General features: G+C 45.1%; 1 protein-coding gene across 1 annotated transcript; it reads left to right on the plus strand.

The window, feature by feature from the left end:
- Positions 1-421: 421 nt before the first annotated feature.
- On the plus strand, positions 422-10,417 carry fli1rs (Fli-1 proto-oncogene, ETS transcription factor-related sequence). The gene is made up of 10 exons (XM_084445035.1): positions 422-561; positions 5,558-5,760; positions 5,893-6,062; positions 7,346-7,549; positions 7,706-7,780; positions 8,373-8,441; positions 8,616-8,678; positions 8,837-8,884; positions 9,128-9,211; positions 9,523-10,417. The coding sequence occupies exons 1-10, from the start codon at positions 544-546 to the stop codon at positions 10,044-10,046; spliced, it is 1,458 nt and encodes a 485-aa protein (XP_084301161.1). The 5' UTR covers positions 422-543; the 3' UTR covers positions 10,047-10,417.
- Positions 10,418-14,036: the final 3,619 nt, after the last annotated feature.

Consider the following 14,036-nt stretch of genomic DNA (forward strand, 5'->3'; position numbering starts at 1 on the left):
AATTAATTGGCCTATATGTTGTCTAATGTCGATAGACTGGGCTACTTAGGCCCATTTAACGATAAGACAGCATGCCTGCATCACAGACTAAGCTCTAGGCAAATACATATATTTTCTCTGAAACATAAAAAGCATAAAGCCTATATTACAAGTGCTGCAAAAGTTTAATGAAAAGTGATGAAAACGAATGTACAATTCTGGATGAGTCTGCTCCAATTGCCTAGATTAGTCTATTGTAGATTATTATCTATCAGAAGAAACCCGTTAGTACATTTTTCTTGGAACTAAACGAACAACTTCGTTCCACCAGCAGGGACCCAAACTCACTGCGTCGTTAGAATGACTTCACTTCCCAATTTAGAGAGAGCGAGAGAGAAAAAAAAGCCATCCGGTTATGGTCTGAGCGACAATAGTTGCAATGGTTTGCGCCATAGAGTGAATGCGCCTGTGCATGGATTGATGCGATTCTGTGAGGTTATCCAAACTAATAAGATAACATAGAAAAACGACTAAATGAGAAACAACGACTGAGAGACTCTTGCAATGGACTGTACGATAAAGGTAGGCTTTTGATCTGGTTTTAATGTCACCTCTGAAAATGATACGCAGCCACCCACTAAGTCGGTTAGCAAGTCTCTGTTTGCTAAGTGAGAGAGGCAAGGCTGTGATGCGAGGTCCCCACTCTTTCCTTCTTGTACAAAATTTCCTCTTCCTTCCCGTTCGTGGTTGTATGTCGGCTCTTTAATAACACAAGTAACCACTGCATCTTCAGTCAGTAGCCATAAAAACTAAATGCTGTCCAGGATAGCCTATAGCCTACGCGTGAGCCATTTTAATTATTTCGTTTATTCAGAGTTATAACTGCTTTATTGGAGTGCGATTAAAAGCTGGTTCAGACTGTTGATGGCATATCACATGGAGAGTTAAATCAGGACAATATACATTTGCACATGATTCATCAGAATTATCAGAAATGGACAATGGTGCGCGCGAGGCAGGTGGTTCTGGCGCCATGGAGCTTTGGATACGAGGTCACTCTCCAAAGTGGATTGAATTCTCTGAGATGACTGGTAGGCCTATTCTATTCTATTTAAAGATACGTATTGCCACATCTGAATGAAATTAATTATCCACATAAAAAAACAGACCAACAATATTATATGAACGAAAGATTGGGCCTGAAGAACAATCACCAAATGGCACACCGATGCATAAACGAATTATCACTGCAAAAAAACAAAACAAGAAGGCAGACAGTCTTTTGTAGATCCTCATACCAACCATAGCATTATCAAGGAAAAGTTCGAACAGCCGATTACCTTTTTGATTACATTGATCTCAAATATATAGGCCTAGCCAATGAGGTCAATCACATGTTACGAATACTTCTAGCCTACAAATACTACCGTCCTATTTCAGAGCATCAATCGGCAATTAGGCTACACTGCAGATCTATAGAATCAGCATCAAATCTGAAGTGTTTCAGATGGATGCATTGGTCTAAATGGCTAAAGCATAATACCCTACCTCATATAAACTGAAACAAGGACAATCAAACGTTACGAATAATTCTATATTGCCCCAGGCCTACAGTGTCCTAATTCAGAGCCTCAATAGGCAATTGCACTGACTGCAAACCTAGAATCAGTATCAAATCTGAAGTAGGCCTATGGAGTGTTGTTAATCGCTATCGGTCAACATTACAGAAAAAAACCACTGGACTGTTGACATCAAAAGTTTTCAACATTTATACACAGGTGTGTAGCCTGTTAGCCTGTTTCAACTTTATAGGCCTACGAGTTCAGTGAAAAAACGTTTACAAATTTAACACTATTGGGTTGCTGGTTCGATTATTTTGCGTTCATTTTTAATTAAATCCAGTCACACAAACAACGTATAATGTGAATCAATATTTTATTCATTAAATTATATTGGCTTATCCCAGGGAATGCCGTTGTATAAGTTATTTAAAGAATAATTTATAGTTGCAAACGGGAGCGCATGTCAGGTGTCGTTATCAGAACTCAACAGGCTTCCTGTCTCAAACCTCAGACTTCCCGCACACACTTCCGCTCCCTCAACACGAACTAAAGGCAACAAAGACTTGCAAAACAGAATCTAGTCACTCGGTGTACCGAGGCAATGCATTTTTTAAATGTGAATAAATGCATTGTGCATTTAACTCCAGTCAAGTGCTGGAATTCAATGTCCAAAGTATGCCTGTTAACAACATAGCCATAGGCTAGGATCTTCATGTCGTTACAACTGTGTGCCTCCATGCTTCTAGAGGCCATGATGTCGCCATCAGAACTTGTGAAAACCACACATGTTCTGCAGTTTAAGGCGCAGCAGCTGCTCAGGCCTTTGCAAAATCAGCACGGCTGAACTCTCTACTTCTGCTTTCTCTTGCCTAGCACTGAAGCATGTTGTTTGGCACAGTTGGTCAATTTGCATGTGATGTCAAAATTCCGCAAAATGCTGATAATTTTGGACCATTATGGATGACCAGTGGTATCCATAGTTTAGATGAATACAAACATATTTTTAGCTGTATAACTGACACAAGACTATCTCAAGCTTATCTCTGACCAAGGGCCATCTGACATGGACCATCACACCTAATCATAGGCTACAGAAGACAGGTCAAACACGAAATTCGTAATGTAAATAAACTACACATGTGCAATGAATATACAGAAGTGCATGTAATACAACATGTGAACTAACAATTAAATGCAGTTTGTATGGGCAATCTCAATCAAGGTAAGAGATGAAGGAGAAACAAGAGGACTAGACCTACACAATATTGTTTTGCAAGGTGTTTGAGTTGTGAATTCAGAGGACCCGCTCTGTGTTGCGAACACACGTTTCTTGTTGGTTAACTGGGTGGACAGAAAATGTGTCACCATTGTTACCATTCCGTTTAACCGTGCGAGCTCCACCCTCAGGAGCTGATTCATAAGATGACTATCTGATGTGGTAGGCCTAACCACCAGCAAATGTAGAGGGACGCTTGGGTTACAGGTGTCACTGCATCAGCTCATCAGTATTGCTTCCACCCTCACTTGCCCATGCCAGGTTTGATCACTTGTCCTCTGACAACCCATACATAACCACCTTTTGTGAACACCACTTTAGCCAGATACATATGCCACCGAAAAGCTAGTGCTTCGATAGCACCGGTGGGCGGTATACTGAGGAGTGATAGACTACAGGGGTGTAGTGATGACTAAAGAAGTGGGTATACTCTAATTGCTAAATTGCAGAAATGTTAGTTTTTACATCAGCTGTGGTTAAGGAAACGGGTATATTGTGCATCCATGGACAAAGAAGTAGGCATACTCTGCCATATACCCAGCACTACACAGTGCCTACGAACAATTGAACTTGGTAACACTTGGATACTTCAAACATTAGCCTATGCGTTTGCCTGCTGCAGTATGTTGTTGGTTCACCATTCTCAACATGTAATCAAGAATGGTCTTTCATCCAAATCTAGACCTACATAGGCTAGGCCTAGGCCTAATACATTGAGTTTAAAAGAATATTAAGTCTTTAAATCAACAATTATGCTTTCACCAGAGAATAACTTGTAGCCTAGAAGTCTTCTGATCATATGTGCTGGCAATGTTTTTTTTAAAGTGTTGTGTGAGTGTGTCCCTCGGCAACCAGGCCTGCTACGAAACTCATTGAACAGGAAGTCAGTTGCGGCATTGGTGGTGAGGCCACACTGGGTATATTTGTGTCAGTTTGCAAACAAGAAAGAGAGAGAAGAGAGAGAGAGATAGAGAGAAAAAAAGTGAACTAGGAAGAGAGAAAAAAAGAGCGGGACCACGATATCGTGTAGTTGTAGAACGCAAGAACAGGTCATTGACCAATGGCTGAGCCCAATGCAGAATAAGTATTAATGATTCAGACGATAACGACTACACTTTACATTCAAAAGTATGGTTTTGGTCCGATTTTATGCATTTGGAGGAATGAGAATCGGTCTTTGCCGCCAAGCCTCTAACCCTAATCCTGTTCTCTCACCCTGGTGTTTCACTTCTCCCTGAAGTCAGGTCCACCCTGCAGTCTGCAGAGAACGGGGAGAGATACACAGAGGAGAGAACGGGGAGAGAGATAGACAGAGGAGAGAACGGAGAGAGATATACACAGAGGAGAGAAAGAGAAGGCCAGAGAAGGAGAGATGGAGGACAGAGACAGAGAAAGAGAGTGAGACAGTTGAAATTGGAAGAGGAGAGAGAGACAAGAGGCCTCATACTGTTGGGAGATCCTCCTTACCCCCAGCTCTTTAAAGTGCTATTTGGAACCCTACATGTTTTTTTTCTGATCTGAAAAGGATTCTATATACAGTAGATTCTTACAGACCTGAAATGGGTTCTATAGAAATTGATTCTATATATTTTTACAGACCAGGAATAGGTTTTATATAGACTCTTACAGAACTGTAATGGATTATTTAAAGAATATTTTTTCTGCGGGTTCTTCTGGTGTAACAAAGGATTCTATAGCGCTCTTCTGTTTTAGAGTGTACCGGCAGAATGAGTGTGACACACACACCGCCATTTGGGCTAATGTTGCTATAGCTCAACACTCCTCAAGATACCCAACCCCAGTACTGCGCTGCCATTGGAGGAAATACCAAACTTTGTGCCATGCATAGACTTACTTTATGATTCTCAGGTAACAATTGAGCTAAAATAACACACGAGGTAACTGCGGCACTTAGAACTTCAATCAAGGCTGCATTCTTGTTTCTGGTCAATGCCCACCCTCCTCCAGCCCATGGGTTGTTTTCCAGCTTTAGAACGACCCAGGTTTTTACATTGTGCCCCCCCCCCTCTGTTTCCTATCCCTTGGCCTGTGCCAAAAGGTTTCGCTGCACATGGGGGCCAGGTTTCCTGTGGGGCCACCGAAAAAGCACAGCACTGACGTACAAGCTGCAAAGACAATACCAAACTCCTCTAAACAAACACACACTTAGACCCACTTAGAGCTACACACTAACACTCTCACAAACACACTTACTCGCACATAGACTGAACGACGGGGCCGATCCTTACCCTTTACCCACTATATAGACACAACACCCGGCCTCTCGCTCAGACACACACCCACACACTGGGGTCAGTGCCACCTTGAGATGGTGTGGAGCTCGAGGCCTTTTGTTCACTGATAAACAAAGGAAGCGGCACAAAGAGTCTTTCAAATCTTAATCAGACTTCACCGAGCTAATCTCTTCAACCTCAACAAATTATCACTGCAAATTAGATTACTGAGCAAGCCGTTGCGTGGCGTTGCACATGTCACGCCACAGTCTCACGACATTTCATCGGAGCATTGCTCTGCCATTGTCATCACAGACATTTAAATGAATCAAGTGAATCAAAACTCGTTTGGAATCAAAGCGTGACGCGTGTTCCACTGAACCTGTAAAGTGTGGAAAATGTTGGCACGGGCAGGGGCAGCTCCTAAACCGCCATCACCGCCCGTCACACATCACACACCCTTTACGGTAACGGCTGACTCCCCTGTCTGGCTCCCCTCCTGACAGGAAGCGCTGTCCGTGGTGAGCGAGGACCAGTCCATTTTCGAGCCGCCCTTCCCCGCCGCTCCCAGCATGCACATGAAGGGGGAGCTGACATCACCCGGAGGGTTCAGCCAGGCCACGGACCACAGCCCCGAGCCCACTGAGCCGGAGTGGGCGGGGCCAGGAGTGCAGAACCCTGGGAAGAGAGAACACGTCAATGGGACCAGGTGAGTCAAGGGTGATCAAGGTCGTGGGTGAATCATATCCCCAATACCTCGTATTACAGATTAATAACCGTATTCCTTCATATTACGGCTATTGTCCCGGAATCTCACTCTCCTCCCCTTCTTTCTGGGTAGTCGTGAGTCCCCCGTGGACTGCAGTGTTACCAAGCGCTCCAGACATATGAGCAGTAATGATGGGAGCCAGATGGGCTACCAGGCCTCCTACCCAGAGCCACGCAGCAGCCCCCTGACTGCCACCCCGCCAAACAGTGCCACAGAGGAGAAGAGGGTCATAGTGCCTGCAGGTGAGGTGCCCTCTAAACAGCCGATTCTATTCTTCCATGTCTTCTCCCAGTCTTTTTCACACATCTCAACGCAATTATATAAATTAATCTGAATGCTGGACTAATTGAGATGATAAAAGTAGAGCTAAATGGTGGCAGTTTTGAGAATTCCTAGAAATGTAGACCAAAGCCAACCTCAGCTGTCTACTTTTAGCACTTGTGCAGGAAGTGGTATAGTGTATGTAGCTGTAGAGAACGCTGTGCTGGTGACTCTTAACTGTGGGGCACATCGAGAAAAATTCTCTACTACATAGGTCAAAGGTTTTAAAAAAAAAAAACAAGGTTGGTAACAAGGTAAGTTACTGTCTAGACTCGGACGCTGGTTGTACACTAAGGTACATTAATAGCTTGCCATACAATACTCCACGAGTCATATACAGTACATGATGGGTACAGGGAGCTTTTCAGAGGAGGGAGTACATTTGTGTGATGTGCTGATGAGATCGTCTTCCTCATTGCTCAACAACAACAATTATCAGGGCCCAAATCGCTAACTAGGTTCCCAGAACTAGTCAAGAGTCTTTTGATAAAGTCTAAAGGAGACATGACTGAATTAATTCACAGTTGGTTATACCATTATTATATGTTTTGTGCAAATATAGCCTACACTCAGTGAATCAATCACGGTTGTAAATGGTGTCTTAGCTCACTTGAATCTCCCTAACCAACTGAAGAAACCACCATGGCACCTGACTCCCACCATACAATAAGCCAGGGGCCATGTTACATTCACCTGTCTAGTTCCCAACTGCAAGGGTGAGTAATTATTAGAGCATTGTGTGGCCAGGGAGCACGTTTCAGAAATGGAATCCAGTCAATGAGTCAGTCTAGGGAGCAAGGAGCCCCTAGGAGTCAGTCTAGGGAGCAAGGAGCCTCTGGCTAGATTATTACATCATGGTAAGATACAGTAGGCGTGGTGTATCCATACAAATTCATTCAGTTGATCTAGACTACGTGGTTAGCCAGTGAGCAACACAAGCCAAGCTATTATAGTGGCCATAATACACGGATATTGCATCACACAATTTGTTTTACACAGTTTAAACAAGGACAATGAGGACTAAAGGGTGTGGTATTTAGGTGTCTAAAAACTCCTGTCCGTGGTTATCGGAAATGTGCCACTGTCTCTGAGCACTGCACATAAAAAAAACATAGATCAGAGTCAACCGAACACTTGCCCGATCCCCCACCCCCCATCCCGACTGTCCTCCCTCTCCTCCTAATCCTGCTCTTTCCGGTCCCAGACCCTGAGGTGTGGACTCAGGACCACGTGCGCCAGTGGTTGGACTGGGCCATCAAGGAGTACGGCCTGGAGGAGGTGGATATCATGCTCTTCCACACGCTGGATGGAAAGGCCCTCTGCAAGATGTCCAAGGAGGACATGATGCGCCTCACATCTGCCTACAACACAGACATCCTCCTCTCACACCTCAATTACCTCCGGCAGAGTAAGACTCGATAGAGGACTGCTGATTCCAGCCTGGCTGATCCACCTCATAGTTCACAATTCGTATTTGATGGCAAGAGTGCTTTAGCACCCTAGCGACGTGTGTAATTCCACAGAATTTGTCAATGTTTGATCTGAGTATTTCCCTTCCTTTTAGGTAGCCCTACGTTCTCCTATGCAACAGCCCCCACCAATACCACACCACAGCAGCCCCGACTTCAGGTCAAAGCAGGTAAGAAACTGAACTTGCTCTCAATACAAAGGGCAGCTTGTGCTCAATCCATTCACTACACAACTGATGATAGGAATGTTCATGCTTAGTCAAGGATTGTTATGGGAATCATTTTCATGGGAATCAATGTAACAAAAACTTGTCAGGAATGACCCATTCAAGCATTTTATTATCGTGGCTTGACTGATTTAAGGAATCAGAAATGAATCGTTGACTTGCAATACCAGATTACATGGTTTCAAGAGCTGTAGTGTTAACGGGCTGAACACAGCCGCTAGTTGAGGACTTTTTGACGAGTTGAACTCAACAGCAAGTTTTAAACAGGAAACAGCTGCACCGGTGCAGGAAATGGGGGGTAAGGGTCCCTCTTTGGGACACAATTGACAATCTTGTGGTAACAGAGGTAGCCAGGACAAAAGGACACTCACTGCAAGGCCTCCTGGATCATCTTCAGCACTCCTTTGTTTAATATCTCTACTTTTTGGTCTCCATTTATGGGTTTCCTTCCTGTCATGGCTGGCCTGTCCTCTTCAAAGCCACTCTGCCTCTCTGATGTCTGGTAACATTTTTGGTTCTTTCTCTTTTTGAGCAGAGAGCAACTATGAGGAGATAGGCAGGAGGAACAGCTGGCCACCCAATGCCATGACTCCTGTGCCAAAGGGTATGATGACCAACAACATGCGCAACCATGTAAAACTATACATACAGTCATAACATCATCAATACATCATGATGTTCATGCTGATGTCATGCTGGCTTTAACATGTGCATCTAGTATAATATTAAATTACATGGCGGTAGACAGTTTGTCCTGATAACGATTCCCTTTATTTAGGTTCTCCAATGGAACACCAACACAGTACCAGAGTCACAGAACCTCCGCCAAGAATTCAGCAAGGTGAGCATTTCTATTCCTACCAGAGGTCCTACCAGAGACGAATGGAATATACTCTGAAATAAATGGAATGTTGCAATTGTGTAAGCTTTAACTTTGACCTGTAGTGTCATATTACAACACTCTCCATCTAAGATATTCAATATTTAATTTCCCTGCAGACCCATACCAAGCTTTAGGACCCATCAGCAGTCGACTAGCCAACCCAGGTGAGAACCACAGTCCAAAAAAGCAAACCAGAAGTGGCAAATGTGGCCTTTACACTCGACTGCTTTGGTGACATACTATATGAACACACACTGAGAGTGGGGGCTGAGGTATTCCTAAAAAAAAAAATAAGACATCAAATTCACCTCAAGTTTACATAATTAGTTAAACCATTCCCCCAAAATTTTAGGCTGCTTCCCACTGACCACCAGAATGACCCTGTTTGCCCCACTGTCTCTTAACAGAAGGCCAGTCCCTCCATCCCAAGAACCGAACAGCCAAACACAGTTCATACAGGGTGCCAGACCCCAGCGCTCACAGGCCTGTGGGTAGGTTACTGGCTCGTCTGATCTCTCACCCTCTCCATGGCGCAGTGAAAAGGTCACATTTGCAGAAGAAACCTAGCTACATGCTTGAAATGCTAAAAGGTGTCAATCATCACCACTGTTTGAGATGTGTTTTAAGCTATTGTAACATGGCTGTCTATAGGGCTAAAAAATATCTCAAAGTATCTTTGTCAAGCACAAGTGCCTGTTTTACAACCATGAAGTCTCGAACCGTCTATTTCCCTAGTCAGCGTTCTTCATTTTAGACTCCATCAGTCTCCTCACCATCTCTGTTCCGTCTTCCCCCTCCCAAGGCTCTGGTCAAATCCAGCTGTGGCAGTTTCTGCTGGAGCTGCTGACCGACAGCGGCAACGCCACCATCATCACCTGGGAGGGCACCAACGGCGAATTCAAGATGACCGACCCGGACGAGGTGGCCAAGCGCTGGGGCGAGCGCAAGAGCAAGCCCAACATGAACTACGACAAGCTGAGCCGCGCGCTGCGCTACTACTACGACAAGAACATCATGACCAAGGTGCACGGCAAGCGGTACGCCTACAAGTTCGACTTCCAGGGCATCTCGCAGGCGCATCAGAGCCACGCCGGGGAGGCCAACATCGTCAAGTACCAGGCTGAGGTGCCCTATGTCCAGTCCTATCACAGCCACCAGCCGAAAATGAACTTCATGGGCAGTCATTCCACTCCTATGCCTGTGTCGCCGGGGAACTTTTTCGGGCCCCCATCGACGTACTGGAACTCAACGAACGGCCCCATGTATCCAGGGGCCGCCATGCCGCGACACCCAGGGACTCACCCCCACCTAAGCACATACTACTGAGAACTGTCCAGGCATCTCTCACGCCACGCCTGGTTGTGTGTGTAGCACTCAAAAAAGCATTGTTGAAGAATGTGCGGAAATTATCTTTGTGCACAGCGCTTTCATGAAAGCGACCTCTGGTTGAGTGCATCCGAGTACAAGAGTGATATGAAGTCCAACCCAAGATGCGCCTGGTCTGAATTCTCTCTGATGTGATCTCAATGGACACGGCAGCGTTTCTGTTCGGTTGGGAAGTACCAGAACGTAATAAGAAGGGAACGGCTAAGGAAATGGGAGGGAAAACCATGTAAAGATGCATCTCAAGGACATTCACCCTTTTTAATTACTCAAACAAGGACTTGATGATTGAAAGCTGTGACTTGCTTGTGCAGACACCCAAGTTTTTTTTCTTCTCAATTGTGTAATAGCAGCGTTTAAGGTTCCAAGCGGCCAGTCATCATGAGATGTCTTGAAGTAGCAAAAAAAAAAAAAAACTTTCCTTTTGCCTGTCTGTTAAATATCTCAAGTATCATATTCATTGACCCAATGTTTGTTTAACTGTACAGAACATTTCATAACATTGTAGCAATAAACCATTTACCTACAGTATGTAATAATGCCAATAAACATGTATACATATGTTTGAACATGTATTTGAATCTGTCTCTCAAACTACAATTATTCTCAAACTCGTAAGTGAGACACTTCAATAAGCAAAGAGCAACAAAATGTTTTCAAAGGTTTTTACTAGTTTGAATTGGATGTTGGGGGAAATAAGGAATGCATTGAAAGCAAACAGGAATATATTGTGAAGTCATGACACTCGTTTACTTGTTCAGTCCAAAGAATTCCTCAAATGTTCTGCGTGGTTCAGAGACCTGCTCCTCTTCCACAACAGCAAAGCCCTTCACAGGCCTTCCCCCAGTCTCAACCTCCACCTGCTTCACACCTCCCAGAGGCCCTTCCAACTTCTTCACACCTCGCCGAGGCCCTTCCAGCTTCTTCACTTCCTTCACACCTCCCCAAGGCCCTTCCAACTTCTTCACATCCCCCTGAGGCTCTAACAACTTCTTCACCTCCCTCTGGGGCCCTTCCAACTTCTTCACCTCCCTCTGAGGCCCTTCCAACTTCTTCACCTCCCTCTGGGGCCCTTCCAACTTCTTCACCTCCCTCTGGGGCCCTTCCAACTTCTTCACCTCCCTCTGAGGCCCTTCCGACTTCTTCACCTCACTCTGAGGCCCTTCCAACTTCTTCACCTCCCTCTGGGGACCTTCCAACTTCTTCACCTCCCCCTGAGGCCCTTCCAACTTCTTCACCTCCCTCTGAGGCCCTTCCAACTTCTTCACCTCCCTCTGGGGCCCTTCCAACTTCTTCACCTCCCCCTGAGGCTCTTCCAACTTCTTCACCTCCCTCTGAGGCCCTTCCAACTTCTTCACCTCCCTCCGAGGCCCTTCCAACTTCTTCACCTCCCTCTGGGGCCCTTCCAACTTCACTTCTGCCACATTCCCAACCTTCCCCACATCTTTCTCTTCAGGCTGTGTCGTTGGCATCACATCTGTAGCGGGACTAGTAGGCTTGACACTGTATTTCACTGACCAAGGCCTGCTGGTGACCATCTTGGCAGCTAAAGAGCATTAAAAAAAAAAGAGTACACAATGGCAACATCCCACACCAGAGTATGAAGGACTGAAAGACATTGATTGACTCAAAAAGCAAAGGTCATATTCCCTTTTAACTACAGTAAACTGTAAATCTTCACCACTGGTGGGGGAATTAAATAACATTTTACCACTGACAATACTGACCAGAGGAAGCATCAAAGCTGCACGTGGCGGAGTCGCAACATGAACACACAGAGGCAGGTCCATACAGCTCCACCCACCTGATCAGACCGAACTCGTGTTAAATCCTGTCAAGGGCAGCATTAAAGCCCAACCCCCCTTTGTTGTGATCAACACGGTTTCTTCCAAGGGACTTCCATACCACCCCAGTTTACCTTCCTGCCCATCTGTCGTAGTTGCAGGCCTTGGCGGTTGGAGAAGGGTCTGAACTTCCCACCGACATGGAGCAGTGCATGTGAAGTCGCTGTGGGTGATTGACAAGAGGCTTGTAATGGTGCTTTAGGCTGTGAAGCTCTTAATCTCAGTCAAACAGAGAGCTACACTAATTTTTTGTGTTTATTTTTGTTTTTACAGTTTTTCACTGATCATACCTGTCCTGTCATTCCCTCAAACATGAAGGCATCCACAGTGAATCTCACCACTCTCTTTTGGGAGGAAGGGATGAATCTAGAGCCGCTGGTTTTGCTCTCAACCATGCACCTGAATAGAGAAATAAATGTGAGGCTAGAGGTCCATTGAGGCTACAGGCCCATAGATAGCAGCGTGTCCAGCGACAACTGTGGATATGGAGGAAATTAGCGTAGGGCTACATAGGGCTCAAAATTACCCAAAATTCTCAATGACTGAGAGCTGAGGTGTAGACTTGTGAGACCGCTTGACGGTCACATGGCAGGCGTGAACATAGAGCCGACCGCCTCTGGATGTGGATGGTGCTTCGGCCTCGAAGTACATGGGCCCCCCCAGCACATAACCATCATCTGGGGCAAGCCTCTCCCACTTGTCTGAAAGAAAGCATGCATGTAGGCCGCTGAACAAAGACTATTTTAAGAGTGGCATTTTAAACTTACCATTGCGTGGACTGAGCATGAAGTTTGCACTGTTCTTCATTGGTTTAAAGACCTTGTGCATCTGAATCGTTGGTATGTAGCCAATTTTGTAAGAATAGTAATACCTGGAAAACAATACGGTAAGTTAAGCCTACTGCGTCCAGTTCAACTTTTATCAATTTTTTGAATGTTACGTCACATTTTGTGCTGGTAAATAATTTAATATTCTATCCATCGAACTGAAGGCAAAATATGATAAGCTATAACCACCTGTTGAAGTGACAGACGATGAGCAAAGTGAACGGTACAGTTCGTCTTATTGGACTTGGGAGATTTGGTGGGTCATACTTTAGTATATTGGAGTATGCCACACGATTGTTCACCATCTGTTTCATAGGGCAAGCATGTCACCTTTGTAAAAATCCACATGGAAAAAAATCTGATCCTATGTACAGAAGCCTAAATAAGGAAGTGGCTATTCTTACGGCGTCTTTTTGTACAAATTTCAAGCATTTTAGACATACCTTATATTTGGGTATTCGTTGGTTAGAGTGCCTTAAGAATAGACGTGCCAGTTATTCTTACGGCCGCCGTGAGAATAGTCACGCCCCTAAATAGCTAAACCTGACAAAACTTACCCTGCGTTTGCTCCCGCACATACCGAGTTCATATTCAAAATAAAGGGAATCTTCCGTGGATTTATTGGCTTTACATGTTCCGAGGGTGATTTGTGACGTCGACCCACCTGAGCCCAAAATGACCGTCTTTACCTGCACGCGCATCTTGTTCATATCGCACGATGTTATTACTAGTTGATTTGGAACGGTAGAGGCAGAGGTAGGCGTTGTAGCAACCGCGAGCAAAACGTCTCTAACCTTATCCGGTAACTGTTCGTGTCCAGTCCCGCTGACTGGAGAAAAATGGTCCATGTTCACTATAGGAAGCCTTGAGTGCTGAAACACCGGGAGTTGTAAGTATGACGATGTCTTGGCTTCTTTGTGTTGGTCTGTATCCCTCGTCTTCGTCCCCGTTGTTACCGTCAGGGACCTACGTTCGTTCGAGCTTACACCGGAAGCCCCCAGAAGAGACACCAGTGTCAAAGCGGCACAATTGAAAAGTTTAATCATGCCCATAACTTTAAGGCAAATCGTGACACTTCTTTTGCTTCACTATTTCGCGCGACAAGCGTTGCACACAGTAGCTAGGCTACCAAGCACCACTGACGACCATGCATCACTTTGCAATACTGTCAGTATCACGTGGTCCGGTCAGTGTCACCTGTTGATGATGTTGCCTAATTGGTCCACACAATTTGCGATTCAGCTGCTCCGTCCTCATCTCGG

The sequence above is a fragment of the Borostomias antarcticus genome (assembly GCF_949987555.1).
Source record: "Borostomias antarcticus genome assembly, chromosome: 10".
NCBI classification, from domain to species: Eukaryota; Metazoa; Chordata; class Actinopteri; order Stomiiformes; family Stomiidae; genus Borostomias; species Borostomias antarcticus.

Coding starts and splice junctions, on each gene's coding strand:
- fli1rs (XM_084445035.1), top strand. Junction 7,781..8,372: donor CCGACTTCAGGTCAAAGCAG/GTAAGAAACTGA, acceptor CTTTTTGAGCAG/AGAGCAACTATGAGGAGATA. Junction 8,442..8,615: donor CATGACTCCTGTGCCAAAGG/GTATGATGACCA, acceptor CCCTTTATTTAG/GTTCTCCAATGGAACACCAA.